This window comes from Pituophis catenifer, unplaced genomic scaffold (assembly GCF_029215685.1).
Source record: "Pituophis catenifer annectens isolate HBS135680 unplaced genomic scaffold, rPitCat1.0.hap2 SCAF_7, whole genome shotgun sequence".
NCBI lineage: Eukaryota > Metazoa > Chordata > Lepidosauria > Squamata > Colubridae > Pituophis > Pituophis catenifer.
The window spans coordinates 60,149,908-60,166,760 of NW_027256887.1; the positions used below are offsets into that span (position 1 = coordinate 60,149,908).

At 37.5% G+C, this 16,853-nt stretch overlaps 1 protein-coding gene across 1 annotated transcript in view; it reads right to left on the minus strand.

Annotated features, from left to right (window-relative positions):
• Window positions 1-16,853, minus strand: part of EP300 (E1A binding protein p300) — an 82,726-nt gene that overhangs the window by 13,284 nt on the left and 52,589 nt on the right. Inside the window, exons 12-23 of the mRNA XM_070947817.1 lie at window positions 15,833-15,942; window positions 15,358-15,513; window positions 14,449-14,973; window positions 13,811-14,017; window positions 13,057-13,213; window positions 12,578-12,696; window positions 9,051-9,290; window positions 8,443-8,531; window positions 6,663-6,743; window positions 4,679-4,735; window positions 3,699-3,776; window positions 1,821-1,888 (exon numbers count right to left, since the gene is read on the minus strand). Coding sequence (XP_070803918.1) covers window positions 1,821-1,888; window positions 3,699-3,776; window positions 4,679-4,735; window positions 6,663-6,743; window positions 8,443-8,531; window positions 9,051-9,290; window positions 12,578-12,696; window positions 13,057-13,213; window positions 13,811-14,017; window positions 14,449-14,973; window positions 15,358-15,513; window positions 15,833-15,942 — 1,887 coding nt within the window. The remainder of the gene's footprint in view (window positions 1-1,820; window positions 1,889-3,698; window positions 3,777-4,678; window positions 4,736-6,662; window positions 6,744-8,442; window positions 8,532-9,050; window positions 9,291-12,577; window positions 12,697-13,056; window positions 13,214-13,810; window positions 14,018-14,448; window positions 14,974-15,357; window positions 15,514-15,832; window positions 15,943-16,853) is intronic.

The following is a 16,853-nucleotide window of genomic DNA, read 5'->3' on the forward strand; positions in this document are numbered from 1 at the left end:
TCGTCGTCCTCTACTCTCCCCTCCACTCCCAGCCACTCCTCGCCTGCCCGCCCGGGCTCCTTAGGGCCCCAACAGGAAGCAGTTGTTGGAGCTAAGCAGCCACCACGAGAAAGAGTTGGCAAAACAGTTGACTCAGTTCAAATTGGATCTGACCGAGGAAGCTCAGCAGAAGCACCTCACTGAGGACTAGGAGCATAGGCTTTCCAAGCAGAGGGAAGACCTGTGAGAGTGCAAGGCCAGGTACCGGCACCTGGAGGCTCAGTGGGCTGAGATGGTCAGCCAGTTCCAGGCCATGAGGCAGTCCCACTGGAACAAGGCCCTCCGGCTCTTCGCCATCAGCGGCGCTTCCCTCCAGTCTTCGCCCAAAGCCCCATACCAGGAGGCTGAAGCAGACCCCAAGTTGGAATTTCTGCCCTCCTCCGACCCGCACAAAAAGACCCCGAAGGGGGAGACTCTCTACAGCAACACAAACGTTCATTGCATGTACCCGGCCCAGGGGCCGTAGTTAGAGGACCCTGATTTAGTGCAATATAAAAAATGCAAATAATTTTTCTGTGGACCACCAACATTTTCTCACAGACCACCAGTGGTCCACGGACCACCAGTTGGTGACCGCTGATCTAGAATATATAGCAAGACAATGAGTTTGTTCTAGCCCAAATTCAGGAAGATGTTGAAACCAGAACAATCAGATTGGGGTCAGTGAGCGGGAGTCATCTGAATGGAGAAAAATGGAATTGAAAAATAAACTTCCCTGGATTGTTATCTTGAAGTTCATATTTTCCATTTTTCAAGAACTAAGTTTCCAAATATATCTTGTCATGGCAGGTAATAAAAAATCAAAGATTTTTATGTTTGTCAGGTTTTTTAATTATAAAATGATCGACAATAAATCAATTTATTAAAGACATATGTTCCTCAAAGAGAAATACTGCTGGTATTCAGTATTGGAATTGTTGATCAGATGAACATACTGCAATTCTTTTTCTTCAGTATATGTTATAAAAAGGATGGATAATGCTTATGCCATACAATGTTAGTACGGATGAAAGCCCTAAAACATAATTTGTTAATGGAATTCATTGAAAACAATGGTACTAACTCCCCAAACAGTACAAGCTATTCTTACTTAATGACTGTTCATTTTACAATTATTTGAAGTTACAAGGACCACAGAATGGTGCTTTATGCTGGTAAAGCACCGCTGGCTGTTATAAATTAGTCATGCTGCTCTTCCCCCACAGACCCCACAGGTGGGGTCATTCATGGCATTCCAAAACCACATGACCCACATTTGTGATAGTTTTTGCCTGGCAAAAACCACCCCACTGAAATGAACCACCTCACTTAACAACCATCACAGAAAAAGGATGAAAAATTACTGCTGGCCCTGTGGGTACCTTGATTTATGACCACAATGATTTATGACCATAATTCCAGGCTCAATTATGGTCGTACATTAAGGACTGCCTGCAACTTCTGAAAATCTAGCTATCTATTTAGAACAGTGGATATCCTTCTGTATGTCAAACATCTGAAGTCTCTGCCAGATCACAGAACCCTCTCCTGAGTGAAACAAAAAGCTTAGGGAAATACTACTTCAGGCTTGTTAGAATTAGTTTTATTTGGCTCCTCCAGAATGTTGTTTTTATTCTATTTTTCTACTTTGATTTTTTTATATTGGTTTTATTATCGTTGTTTTTATCTTATCCTTAAACTGCTTTGGCATTAATTGAAGGAATAAAAACATTTTAAATAAATACATCCATTTAAAAAAGCAAATAGAAATAAATATGAGAAATGCACCAATCTCTACTTACTTCTGGCAGAAAATTTGTTCTCTCTTCGAGTTCGTCCTGATTTTTTTAGGCAGCCATCACAAACAAAGCTACAACAGAAGAAAATAATTAAAATTCCTAACATAATTATTAAAATATTTCTATAAAAACATCTCCCCTGCATTTTCTAATATACGATTAAACATGGATTGCAAACTGTTACTGAACAGCCTAAATTAGACTTGTATATCACAGTCTGAGCAGAACACCCTATTTCACCTGATGTAATAATATATAACATCACTACAGGTTGTCATTGACATAACGACTATTCGTTCAATGACTCTTTGAAGTCACAGTGGTGCTAAACAAAAGTATCTTACAACTAGTCCCTGAAGTTACAATCACTGCAGTGCCCCAGCGGTCACTTGATCAAAAATTGTTACATCCCACCTGCACTTACCACAGGGGCACTTCAACTCTCCCACCACACCACCTTCCCATTTATGTCCTTGTGGCCCCTTGCACACCAAGGTCCTTGCTGCCTTAGCTGGTCTTTGCTGACTTCTTGTCTCTGCTATTGACTAAGCTTGTCTGGCCTGGCCCTTTGCAAAGCAGCTGCTGACCCTATAGGGCTTTCTTCCCCAGATTGTGCATGGGGATTTCCTTGCAATACCTGGTGTAGATGTTCTCACAGGGACAGCAACTGCCTCATGAAATGCCAGGCCGGGCACACCTTGTCCACACTGGAATTTTTTAAAAATTGTGCATGGAAACTGAAACTAAATTAAATAGCCATACTAATATCTTGCTCATGGTCACTCACTCATGCCTTGGTCAGTTCCTGTTTGGATTATTGCAATGTACTCTACTTAGGATTGCAGTTTGAAGATCAATTGAAAGTTACAACTGGTCCAGAATGTGGCTACACACATAATGATAGGTGCCCCTTTGCTGTGCAAGCTGCACTGGCTCCTGGTTTCCCTCTGAATACAATTCAAGGTGCTGGCTATTATCTTTAAAGTCCCATTTAAAGTCAGGCTATTCACATTAGGCTGCATTGCTATTGCTATTGGTCTTCTCATTATTCCTGTTGCCCATCTCCTCCCACTTGTGACTGTATGACTGTAACTTTGTTGCTTGTATCCTTGTGATTTATATTGATATTGTTTCCTAGTATGATTTGATTGCTTATTGTACTATACGACTGTCACTGGGTGTTGTGCCTTGTGATTTTTGACGAGTGTATATTGTCTTTTTATGTACACTGAGAGCATATGCACCAAATTCCTTGTGTGTCCAATCACACTTGGCCAGTAAAGAATTCTATTCTATATGGCATAGGACCAGGTTATCAGTGCGACTGTCTCTCCCTAAGGACATCTACCCATTCTATCAGATCAAATAGTGTGCGCACACTTCTAGCCCCTTCCCTTAAACAATGGCATTTTATGGGATCTAGGAAGTGTGTCTTTTCAATGGCACTCCCTGCCCTATGGAAAACTTTCCCTTGAAGTTTGGCAGGCACTCCCTCCCTTCCAAAAACCACTTAAAACCTGACTATTCACCCAGATTCTGGGACAGGGTGAAGTACATAAGAGGATTTAATAATGAACCTGATGGAGAAGCTTAATTTTGGTACCAGATTTTTTGCTTATGGCTTTAATAGAGACATGCATTATGTGGTTTTATTATTGATGTTGTTTTAATTTTTGGTTGGGAGCTGCCCAGAGTTTGATTTAAGATGGCAGCTATATAAAAGTTTTAAATAAATAAAATTACATTACAACTTTGTTAATCTATTTAGATGGTAATCAAAGATTACATGGAACTACAATAAATTTTACCATTAGCATCTTTTCCAAATATCATTTGTAATTTTTACAATTGTAAATAAACAGAAAAGGAAAAGCAGCATACCCAGATGGCCAGATTATTTCATTGTGAAGTACACAAATCTGATGCATCTTTCTTCCACATTCGATACATTCAACAAATCTAGAACAGAAAAGAGCCATAAGCACTCAAGAAATAACTATCATTATTTAAAAAAATGTTTCAGAGATAAAGAAATTATGCAATGTGGCAAAATCTATTTATTCTTTAAGCTTATAGAGTTCTGTATACGTATCTTTAATCAGAAATATATAAAATGTACCTTGAAGTACAAAATATCATTTAAAACTGAATTGCTATCTCACACATACTAACAGAGATTTGAGATTTGAATTCTACTGTGCCATTAAAAAATGTATCTCAAGCTCCAACATACCTTTTATACAGTATGTTTACAAATATACATACAGTATCTACCTACTTAAATATATAACAGGAGAGGAACAGGTGAATCAGTATTTTTTAAAAAACAACTAATTAAATGTTTAAGATGAAAGAAAAGTTTCAAAAATGGATCCTCCCTTAACAACCAGAATAAGGACTGGAAACGCCATTGCTAAAAGATATTAAGAAAACATCACCATGCCAGATTTATATCAGTTCCTTTGTAAGCAATCACCCATGGTTGGTGAGACATGTGATCACAACTTGTGACTGTAATGCTGATTTCTCCATTTATTGCTTGTCACAAGCCAGCTATGAAGTTCACATAGGATGGTGAAAATGGGTTATAAACTTGTACCGACTACAAAGTGTCCAAATGGCGATCATATAAGTGCAGGACACTGCAATGGCTTTGAGTTTGAAGACTGAGTATTCAAACTGCTGTAATTATGATCAGTTACTAAATAGGCCAGTCATTAACTGAGGACTACCTGTATTATCAAATATGACTAAGGCAATCAATAGTTTTCAATCCCAAAGCAAAAATAAACCAGCAACAAAATGATAACACATTTGTTTTGTTCTAAAAATATAAATTTAGCTGCTCAAGTATCACTTACTGTTCTGGATCCAGTGTATCATTTTTTCTTTTTGAAAACTGATCTTTATTTATTGTGCTGAGGAGAGAAATGGGCAATTTTAGTTGTACGAAGATGGACATTAGCATAATAAAACAATTTTAGATCGGCAGCAGACACATCTACATTTAAGCAGGGTCTTCTAAACATACTGCTTTTTAAGAATGTTTTGGGAATAAAGGAAAGGTTTATTTATTTAACAAGATGATATAGTATCCCAAGCTAATACTTTCAAAGTTTGGATTTAGACACTGGAAGCTCTATGGTTCAGACCTGAGAAGGTACTCACATCATTTAACAATCTGGCAAGAAGCTCCTGAAGATTTCTTCCTAATGAGGCATAAAAACCACCTATGTTTGTAAACTACCTATCTCATGGCTGGGAGAGGGTCATAGAGGAGGTATAGAGCACATTCATTTTCAAACATGTTTAGTTGCTTAACACAACCTATTGGTTACATCAATCAGAATTCTTTATTACTTCTCATTTCTTGACAGAGAGGTCAGGACACAGTTATCTATACACAACTCAAGTTAATTTCTTATATAAACAACCTAAGCCAGAAATGCCATAATTTATACTTTTACATTTTTTTTTTTACATAACATTAGTACAAGGTAAGGTTCAGAAATTCCAGTCGATCCGGAATTTCTCATGATTAATGTCACATAGAAATAATTATAACTGTAAGACTAGAGAGCTAACTAGTAACAAGCACAATTTGAACCAGTGGCTTAACTTCTATAGCCTAAAATAAAAGCTATCTGAAAAAATGTTGCAAGTTCTTTCTAACAAATTAGTTCCTCCAAAATCAGGACTTCTAGCAGGCAGTAAAACTCAGATTACACAATTGTTGCCTCAGCAGGATTGTCTGGTTAGTTTCCTATCACCTTTTGACATTGGTAAACTCATTTTCTGGAAAATATTTACCATTTCAGAATTCAACCTATTTTACAATTATGTCTCCTAAATTTGGTATAGTTACAAAAATATAATAAAATAGCTTTTAGGCAACACAGCGATAAGAGTTTAGCACTTCTATGAACTGAAAAATTATATAAAGGAATAATTCGTTTGTCGGAAGAGAAATGTACACCTTGCTAAATATTTATTGCAGCTGTTTTCATTTTCTCCAGTAAAATAAAAAAGGATTAAAGAATTTACAATCCCGTCTATTTCTTAACATTTAAAGTTTATTATATCATTACATTTTAATTTTGTTTTTTTATAAATATAATACTGCAAAAGATATTTTATTTATTTCAAGACACCACCTATGGAAAATTCATCGTACACTAGAAATCTTGACACTACTGCTTTGCATCATTGCTCAGTAACGAAGAAATTTATTATGACAAAACGAGTAGAAATATAGCACTTGAAACTATAAGAATGATGCCCTAACTTTAGAACTTGTAGATCAATATTTTTAAAAAATGAGATAATTTAAACAAAATATAATTATATAATTATTCCAGATCTAAGCTTTTCCTTGAACTTTGTGACTTTAATATGATCCTTTTTTGTAGAGCAAAATCATTTTACACTTATAGAATTAAAAACTTCAGTATTGGACGCATTTATGCACTTTCCATATATACTTAATGAAAAATTCTTATTATTCTACCTTGTTCTGAAATTTTAAAATAATAATTTGTTTTCAAATCCCTCACTTGGAGGTTTATTTTCTTAAGTAAAACTTTTTACTAAAACATGGCTTTTTCAAAAAAAAAAAATAGAACAGGGGTGTCAAACTCGCGGTGTCACGTTGTCATGACATGACGTATCACAACTTTCCCCCACTTCACTAAACCAGGGGTGGGCGTGGCCAGTGTGTGATGCATCTAGCCTGTGGGCTGTGAGTTTGACACCCCTGATATAGAATGTACATCATGATAGGTTTGCTAATAACATAATTATAGCTTCTGAAAGTTAAATATTATTAAAGAGGACACAATTACTCACGTTTGTGGTTGTGATGGATCATCCCCCAAAGAAACGCTTTCCCCTTGGATTTCGTTGAAGCACTTCTCACAGAAATGATACCTGTCGGCAAGAAGGCCATATTTGGGTGAACTGTTCCGTCCACACAACACAGCCCAAGCCAAGCAACGAAGTCACCAATCACAGCAGGCCAAGGAGGGGGGCGGGAGCAGAGAGCAGGTCATCAACGACGACAGGGACATTCAATGATGAAGATTTATGGGACCCAGATTTTGATATTGGTTGTTTTGTTTTTTGTTTTTGTTTTTGTTTTGGGTTGTTTTTTTGCAATCAAAGCCAAGTGCAGACAACGACAAGCATGAAGGAGAAATAAAAATATACATACAAACAAAGAAATGGGGTTTTCAGGACAAAAAACAAAAACACAGAAGCAAGACAGGACAACACAAAGCAGAAAGCCAAGGCAAAGCACAGATTAGCATTAAATCTCTCAAATGGGATTACAAGCAGCAAATTATAGCAAACAAAATGTATTTGGTTAAGTATACCCATGCTCAATTACCAATCAAAATGAAGAAAAAAGAAGTGCAACTGCTGCTCTGCAGCTGCATTAAGTTAGCAACTTTCTTCACATCTAATATGAAAGAGCAGGATAGGCATGAAAATAAATGATCCTGCAAATGCTTTAATGTTTATGGAGCATATACTTAAATATTTGTTTGCAATAACTCTTTATAGGAGTTATTTGAATAATTTTTATCCAATTATTCATGATTTGTTGAAATGTTAGATGCAATAACAAGCAGCTGCATATTGTACATTCTTAGCAGGTGAAGTCCATAAATTTGGATGTCTGGAATAGCTGTTGTATTAAGAGGATTCCATCTTCATTTGATTTGGGTTTGAACTACGTTCAAGAGTGTATAGAAACTGCTGTCTCTCTATTGCTTCAGGAAGGGCGCACAAACACAAAGGAAAACCAAAACCAAAACAACTACACAAACCCCCCCCAAATTGTGACAACATTTTAAAGCAAAACAAAAACAACACTATCAGATCTGTAATTGCTAAGGAATGAATCAGACAAGTTACTTCCCCAATGCTTTTTTTCTAGTGTGTAATAAAAGGAAATCATATACATTGGTAATGCTAAATTATCAGTTTGGACATTCAGAAAATCAGGACATGAAGTGCCATTTACTAAAAAGATTTTGGCTTTGAACAGCAACTCTTTATTACAAGTAACAGTCTGAATATGGCATGTAGATTAAAAATTAAAAAATAACTTTTCCTTGAAGTAACAAAATGACCTATTAACTGAAAGTATATAGCTGCAAAAATACATTAAATATTTTTTGTGTTTGAAACAAAAATTCTTCATCTCTCTAAGAAACCCAAAACAGATGACAATCCTTCAGTTTAACGGAAGAGAAAATCTTTATCTCTTGCATTTCCAAAAAGATTAAATCATCGCAACAACAGACATATACACATACACATACTCATTCACACACACATATTACTGAAGGCGCAACAGTAGAGTATACAACATCCTGTAGTTGCTGGAACTCCAAACCAGGTGGACCTTGAACTAATCCAGTTGTTAAGCAACAGTATTTGACATACATTAATTATGTCTTAATTATCTTAAGTTATGAAAACTGAACTGTGAAATAATAAGCATCTACTTTCAATTTATTTTTTAAACCACACAGATTCATTTTAGCTGTTGTTAATGTGACAACACTGATTTAAACAGAAAAGCAAAAAACAGTGAGTAGGCGCACTATTATTTTCTTACCTGTTTTGATAACTGTAATATGTAGCATCTCGTGGAATTGTGCATAATTGTTTGCCATAACAACATAAAGTTTGTGGTGAAAATTCCAACTGCAAAGAGAGGAGGATATTTATTGAGTAGAAATCCGTTATTTTTTCACCTAGAAATCTTGTCCCATTACACGAACATATGGGATATTCATTTCCAGGTAAATCAATTCTCTGGTACAGAATACAATTTAAATTACCTTTAAAATATTCTTTTGTTTACTTATTATGTTACCCAATTTTACTTAAATTTTGTTTTGTGTACCGAGTATATGAACTTGAGTATTGTCCATAACCATATTTAATTACTATTTTACAATAATTTAATCTTGTGGTTACTGAACAATATTCAAGTTATAATTGTTATTATAAGTTATAAGATAAACATTTTAAAATTCACTTTTTAAAATTGTAGATTAAAAGCTGAAGATAAAAAAGTTATAGGGAAGAGACATTTGCAGAATGCAATTTCACATGACTGGATATTTATATTTACAATCAATATAAGCACCATTCTTAAAACCAGGTATTCAGTTATCTTAATAACTGTTACATTTTCTCACCTATTAGCTTCTTCCTTACCTTTCGTCCACAGCAGTAGCCAAGGCTCTGCATAACTGGATCAATTTCCTGCTCAAAAACCTCTGCCAACTTGGAACAGTACTTGTATACTCTAGATGTTTTACGATTGTAAAGCCAGGCATTATTGAACATAAGCCAAATATCATCCACATATTGCCAAGGTTCCTGGTACTGTCCTGTATCAAGCTTTCTCTTGATAGTAGAAAGATCCATGGGGTTCTTTACTATATCAAAGTAGTCCTGCCAAGACAAGACATTGATAAATTATGCTTCTGAATCTTCAATCCTAATATTGGACTTCATTTCCCCCTTTAACTTCTCATTTGACAATTCAAAGCACTGTATACTGGGTTGTTGTTGAGGTCCTTTGAGAAGCTACAGCTAGTCCAGATCAAGCAGCATAAATAATTACCATAAAGCTCTACATGACACAGGGCCTGAATATTTGTGGGACTGTCTCTCTCAAATTACAGGTAGTCCTGAACAACAGTTCATTTAGTGACTGTTCAAAGTTACAAGGCTTTACATTTATGTAAAGCCGCTGGGCGAGATCATCCGTGGTTTCGGGGTGAAGTACCACCAGTACGCTGATGACACCCAGCTGTACATCTCCACCCCAGACCACCCCAACGAGGCCCTTGAAGTGATGTCTCGGTGTCTGGAGGCCATGCGGATGATGGGGAGGAACAGGCTCAGGCTCAACCCATCCAAGATCGAGTGGCTGTGGTTTCCGACATCCTGATATAGTCAGTTGACGCCATCGCTGACTATTGGGGGCGAATCGCTGGCCCCCACGGAGAGGGCTCGCAACTTGCGTGTCCTCCTGGATTCACGGCTGTCTTTAGAAGAGCACTTGACGGCAGTGACCGGGAGGATTTTTCATCAGGTTCACCTGATTCGCCAGTTGCATCCCTTTCTGGATCGGGACTCCCTACACACAGTAACTCATGCCCTCGTCACTTCCCGCCTGGACTACTGTAACGCTCTCTACATGGGGCTCCCCTTGAGGAGCACCCGGAGGCTCCAACTGGCGCAGAGTGCGGCCGCGCGGGTGGTTATGGGAGCAACATGGCGCTCCCGTGTGACACCTCTCCTGCGCGAGCTGCACTGGCTCCCGGTGGTCTTCCGGGTGCGCTTCAAGGTTTTGGTCACCACCTTTAGAGCGCTCCATGGCTTAGGACCTGGTTATTTACAGGACCGCCTACTACCACAAGCAGCCTCCCACCGGCCGGTACGCTCTCATAGAGAGGGGCTCCTCCGGGTGCCGTCAGCTAAACAATGTCGACTGGCGGCCCCCAGGGGAGGGCCTTCTCTGTGGGGGCACCCACTATCTGGAACGAGCTCCCCCCAGAGATACGGAGGATCCCGGATCTGCGCACTTTCCGCCGTGCTCTTAAGACTCTCCTATTCCAGCAAGCCGGCCTGGCCTAATTTTCTCCCCTGTTTTAAAATTCTTTTAAATCGTAATTTTAATCTGTTTTAAATTATTGGGATATTTAATTGTCTTGGGCTAAATTATTTAATCTGGTTTTAATTATGTTTTTTAACTTTTGTATCTATGTATTTTATTTTGTGCCTGTTCACCGCCCTGAGTCCTTCGGGAGTAGGGCAGTATATAAATCTAATAACAAAACAAAACAAAACAAAACAAAACAAAACAAAACAAAACAAAACAAAACAAAACAAAACAAAACAAAACAAAACAAAACAAAACAAAACAAAACAAAACAAGGGCACTTAAAAATGTGACTCATTTAACAACCAGATTACTAAATTACCAACTGCAGTGATTCACTTAACAACTGTGGCAAGAAAGGTTGTAAAATGGGACAAAACTCACTTAACAAATGTCTCACGTAACAACAGAAATTTTGGGCTCAATTGTGATCGTAAGTCAAGGACTACCTGTATCTCTGCTCTTTCAACAAGATCAGATAAGGTTGGCATGAAGCAAGTTTACTACTCTACAGTGTCACATAATGGGATCCAGGAGGTATGCCTTCTCTTGGAGCAGCAGCTTCACCTACATCTAAAATCCGGATGCTCCTAACCCTACTAATTTTGAAGGCCCTGAAGATTTGGTTCTTCTTGCTGGGCCAGGTTGCTATGTGAACTTGCTTTAGTGTGAAGTATGTGAGTCTTTCGTGCCGTGCCTGAGCTTTTAATCATTTTTTATGTATTTTAATCTTTTTAATCCTTTATTACCTGTCCAATCACTTATCAAGTGGATGGCAATATAAATTGAATAAAATAAATATCAATACTTCATTCCTCAGCCAAACAAACCTATCCTCAAACCTCAAGGAATTGCTTGTCCTTCTCAGGAGGTACTAGTTTGTTTCCAACAAAATAATGCAAAGTTCTTATTTCAAATCACCACTTTATTAACTGAAAGGCAACAATCTTATTCTGTAAGAGACTTCTATAATTTATCCTAAATTATAAACTACACCACCCTATGGAAAACTTCACAGATTATACTTTTATTGCCCAAACTGAACGCTTTGTAATATTAAAAGAGAAAAATAGTAAATCAATTATTACCAATTACACTAATCTATCAAAGACAATAAGCATAACCATTAAGGTACATATGTATAATATCTACATGCACCTGTACAAATGCCATAGAGAAATTTGTAGAAGATAACCAGCACCTTGAATTGCACCTAAAGTTTCCTGCGAGTCAGTGCAATTTGTAGTGTGCTGGATATAGATATTAAAAAGGAACAACAAAAACTGCCTGCACTGCTGATTTTGCCTGACATAATATAATGGCAGGTGGTACCTCTTCACTCCCCTATCTGTGAGGGGAGAAAATCATAACAGCTGATGAACTCCTTTTTACTACCAGCATTGCATATTCTATTTGGGCTCACAATGATATTGGCAATCAGTCATCAAAGTTACAGCCAATGTAGTATCCTCATGGTAACGTGTTCAAAATTTGGGCACTTGGCAGCCTACCTACCTTTATTACCACAGAATGATCTAATGACCATAGGCTGTGCTTCAAGTTCCCCCACCCACCTATCTCAGCCTGCATAATCTCTGCCCTTTTGGCCACTTGCCCTCCACTGTCCCTGCTGTCCTGCATCTCATCACCCCAGCTGACCTTTACAGTCTTCTTCCTCTTGCTGTTGATGAGGAAGACCAGCCAGGTCCTTTGCAAGACAGCTGCTGGCCACATGAGGCTTCAGGAAGGCTGCATATAACCACCAGCTGCCTCATGAAGGCAGTGGGCAGTGGTGGAGTGCAAGGTGGTCAAAAGGACACAGATCAGAGGTAATAGATGAGTGTAGGAAGTTGAAGAGGTCAGACTGACAGGGCAGGAGAAGCATGGGGCTTAAAACTGCAACTGTGACTACCAAAACTGCCACTGCTAAGCAATGTTTTGCCTAATGAATGCATTGCTTAGTGATGGAAATTCCGGTCCCAGTTAGGATTAAGCAAGGACTACCTATATGTAAGGTTTGGCAACATAATGATATGTTAATACAAAAAGAATTTTTTTAAAATGCACTTACAGGAATTCCTAGTAGTTGAGGATCCACAGGCTGCCGGAAAGGAAGGGACTCTGGGTCCTGGCGATACAGTGCCTCCAAAGTTGGCATAAGTGCCTGTCTCAACTCTTCCGGCTTGAAAACTTTGAAAAAAGTTATGGAAGATTGAAGGCGACATACCAACCAAATTAGTTACCTATTTTAACATCCAAGCAATGCTTTAAGTGCAGTGTCAGTATTCAGTGTCCAATGCTGGACAGAATTTATTGATCTAGACTTTGATATTAAGACTAGGATTATTGTAAATAATCTGCAATGTATTCTGTTTTTCTAATATTAAACAGCTATATTTCATAGGTATTTCTTCTAACAGATAAGACATTTCTGGAAAAGTATTTCTGGTACCAAAATGTTAAAACATAAATTCAAATCTCAGTTGAAGAAAATGACTTTGCCTCCATATGATGATGGCCCAAAAAAAAAAAAAAAAAAAAAAGACTTACTTTTTCTCTTTGACTGCCCAGAAGCTGGTGAAGACTGGGTACCTGGAGTACTAGGCCTTTCCTCTTCTTCCTTTAGTTCTTGCTTCATTTCTGGTTTCTTTTCCTCCTGTTGCATTGGTTCAGATTTACATTCATCCGCTAGGGGTTCTACTTTAATCTGGAAAACAGTTTGTAAATTTAACATTACATGTTTTCTATCTTTAGCAGTTTAAGAGATTACTTCTCTCCTGTATATATATATGTGGATGTGCAGCATTGTGGCTCCCATGTATTCTGGATTACAATACTTTGCCATTGGCTATGGTGACTATGGGTGATGAAACATGAAATCCAAAGTATCTGGAGATATAACCTTTTGCTCTACCCAATATTGTAGATAATCTAAATTCAGTTAGATCACCATTATCTCATCATTATTTTTCATTTGTTCTCCTTGACTAAAGTACTTTTTCCAAGACACTCATATTCTGAATACAGAATTAGTTTATATTAAAAGGAGAAAATCATTTTCCTGCATGATGGCATGTTTTCATTTCAATGTATCTACATAACTACTCATGATCCTATTGCTGATACTGGACCTAACATCAGCAAGAGACACAAAGAAAACCTGTAATAAAGAAAACCTGCCCATCGAGTCTTTCAGTTTAGCATTTTAGTTTTACTTATTAGCCAACTGGTCAGAATGGTGAATGAGTAAAGCATCCTCTCCCAAACTACTGATTTTCAGATATGCCTATCACCCTTTAGTCACCTCTGGTTTCTCATCTATTTGATGATCTGTGTGTTCAGAGTCCTCCTCTTCCATTTTAACCTCCATTTTAATTTCAGGTAAAGTTTGTTGCTGCTGCTGCTGCTGCTGCTGCTGCTCAGGGGCAGCTTGCTGAATGTTTACATCTGCACTGTTGGTGGATGGTGGATTTGATACCTGCCCATCAATATTTGCACCTGGCTGTGAAAGCTAGAAAAAAAAACACAATAAATCCAGAATATAAAAAGTGAAGCCATATGATTTTACCAAATTTATTTTTTGCTTCCTTTTCTGTTTGTAAATTATATTAGCTCCGGCATCGCTTTCTACCTGCACAAAAGAGATGTTGCACAATAAATTTAACATTAGCTTATACTTGTCCACCATGGAAGCATCCCATTTTTTTTTACAGCTATTTGTTTCTCCAAACAGAGGTCATTAAAATTAAACTGATGACAATTGTTTTTCATATTATTAAATTCCATTAAAACACCACTGAGGAGAAGAAAGGGCAAGTTTCAAAATTTACCACAGTTCAAGTTCTATTCCCTCATGATACATACACTCAAAGAGATTTTTGCTCTGCAAAAATTTGCAGTTTTGAAAAATAATAGTATTAGAAGAGTAAAAAGTTTTCTTACAGGTGTTGTAGGGTGTTGAGGTTGCAGTGTCGCTGTTGGGGTAGGTACAGATGCAGTTGTGCTCTGTTGTGAAAGAGGTTGCTGTGGCAACTGCTGCTCTGCAGAAGGGGTAACAGAAACTGGAGGCTGCACTTGAGGAGTCAACTGAGCCTGTGGGGGTGTTGGAGTCTGCCTCTGAGAGGGGTGCATAGTTTGTGACTGGGGCCCAGAAGGTGGTATTTGAGAAACAGCAGCAGGGGCAGAGGCAATAGTTGCCTGTTGCGGTGCAGTTGGCTGCTGTTGTTGTTGTTGCTGCTGCTGCTGTTGCTGCTGCTGCTGCTGCTGCTGCTGCTGCTGCTGCTGCTGCTGCTGGGAAACCAATCCTGGGGGCGTATGATGAGGTGTAGGAGTACGACTTGGTACTGGAGAAGGAGAGTTACGATGCAATGCAGACTGTGGAATGGGGGGACAATGAATATGAACCCCTTGAGAGCCAGGAGCCACTGCTGGAGATGTTACAGGACATGAAGAGTTGGTCATTTGTGCCTGCAAATTTAAAAAAAAAAAAAGGTTCTGAATATACTGTATTTATAGATTTGGGGTCCAAATTCACTCCATAAGGACTAAAAGCTTCCCATCCCTCCTTCAGCTATTATCACAAAAACAAGACATGCTGAGAAAGCAATAGCAATTGGACTTTCCAGTAATCCCTTCTGGGAAATGAGCATAGCCCTGGCTACAGTCAATTAATTAAGCTGAAAAGGAAAAAAAGAATTCAGCAAAGATAAAAGTTACAAATAAAAAGAAAACTGACGATGTCACTGGCAAGCTTATATGAAGAACCTTCTTTCAATTTTGTACATTTCATTTATCTACATTAGCTATAGACATATCTGTAATCAGAGATTAAAATATCTTCTCAACACATACTTGAGAAGCTGGAGTCTGATTGGCAGGTTGAGTCATAGGTGTGCTAGCTGGATTCATTCCAGGGGACAATGCAGGAAATTGGTTTTGTGGTACAAATTGACTTTGACCAGAAGACTGACCAACCCCTTGAGGTTGCATACGTGGGGAAAATCCAATCTATAAGAAAACATCAATGAATAGAAATATTGTATAATGCCATTAATTTTCATATTACCTAAATTCCAATAAAACAGGTGTTTTAAAATATTCCCTTCTAAATTGTAAGAAATATTTATTTGACTATCTATAGATTTTCCATCAATTGCTCAATAAATCAATTCTCCGAAGAATGCATATATGACTTAAACAAATTCAAGACATAACTAATTAAAATATGGACAAAACACCACACTTAGACAGAAGACTTAATTTTACCAGCTAATTTATTAGAAAACATAGAAATCACAACTAATAACAGATAGAAGAATCAACCAACCTGATTTATATTCCCAGTCTGGTTTAGCTGTCCGGGGTGTGGAAGGGGAGGGGTTTGTCGGGGTCCAACTGATGGCATCGACATGGTTATTGGGCCAAACTGATTCATTCCTGTGAATGTTCATGGTTAAATAAAAATTTACAGTGTTCACTAGAATATTGATGTGTTACACTTTTTTTTAAAGGTACAAAAAAGAAAGAGCTGTTGGAGCAACTCAATACTAGTGAGAAAATAAGGAGAAAACAATGGATGGATGGATGGATGGATGAATGAATGAATGAATGGATGGATGGATGGATAAATAAATAAACAAACAAACAAATAAACAAACAAATAAACAACAAACATCAGCAATTAATAAACAATCATTTAGAAAAAGCTTTGACCTGACAACATTTGAAGGAAACAATGGAAAAGCAATGATTTTTAAAATGCTATATGTATAAAGCTTTAAGTTAAACTGAAGCAAAGGCTTTATTGTGTTATTTGAAAAGCCATTTAGTATAGGTATTTTGTAACACAGCTAGAGGCTAATATAAAAATACAAAGATAAAAAGAACAAAGCAAGAGCCTATGTGTAATTATGTGGCCTAGATAAAGCCATATATTGTTTCCATTAGCAAGACCTGAAAATCCAACTAATAGAAAAAGATGGGTTAAAAATTAAAAATTTGCAAAAATGTTGACAATTGTTTGATAAAAAGGAAAATTAGCACATTGTTAGCTGCCCCGAGTCTCCGGAGAAGGGCGGCATATAAATCAAAATTATTTTTTTAAAAAAAAGATATATAGTATATGCCCCTTTGAGATAAAGGAAACTATTTTGCCTAGAACAGAAAGCATTCAACTGAAGGACAAGGAAAACTTGCTCTGCTTAGTTACACTGAAAGTATAATGCCGGTGGATTGTGTCACATAAGAAAAAGCAATAATATGACAGAGATACATGACCTCTATCTATTAAGAAAAAAATATAAAGTGGCAAAACAAGAGCAGATATATTCTAGAACTAAAATACTGAA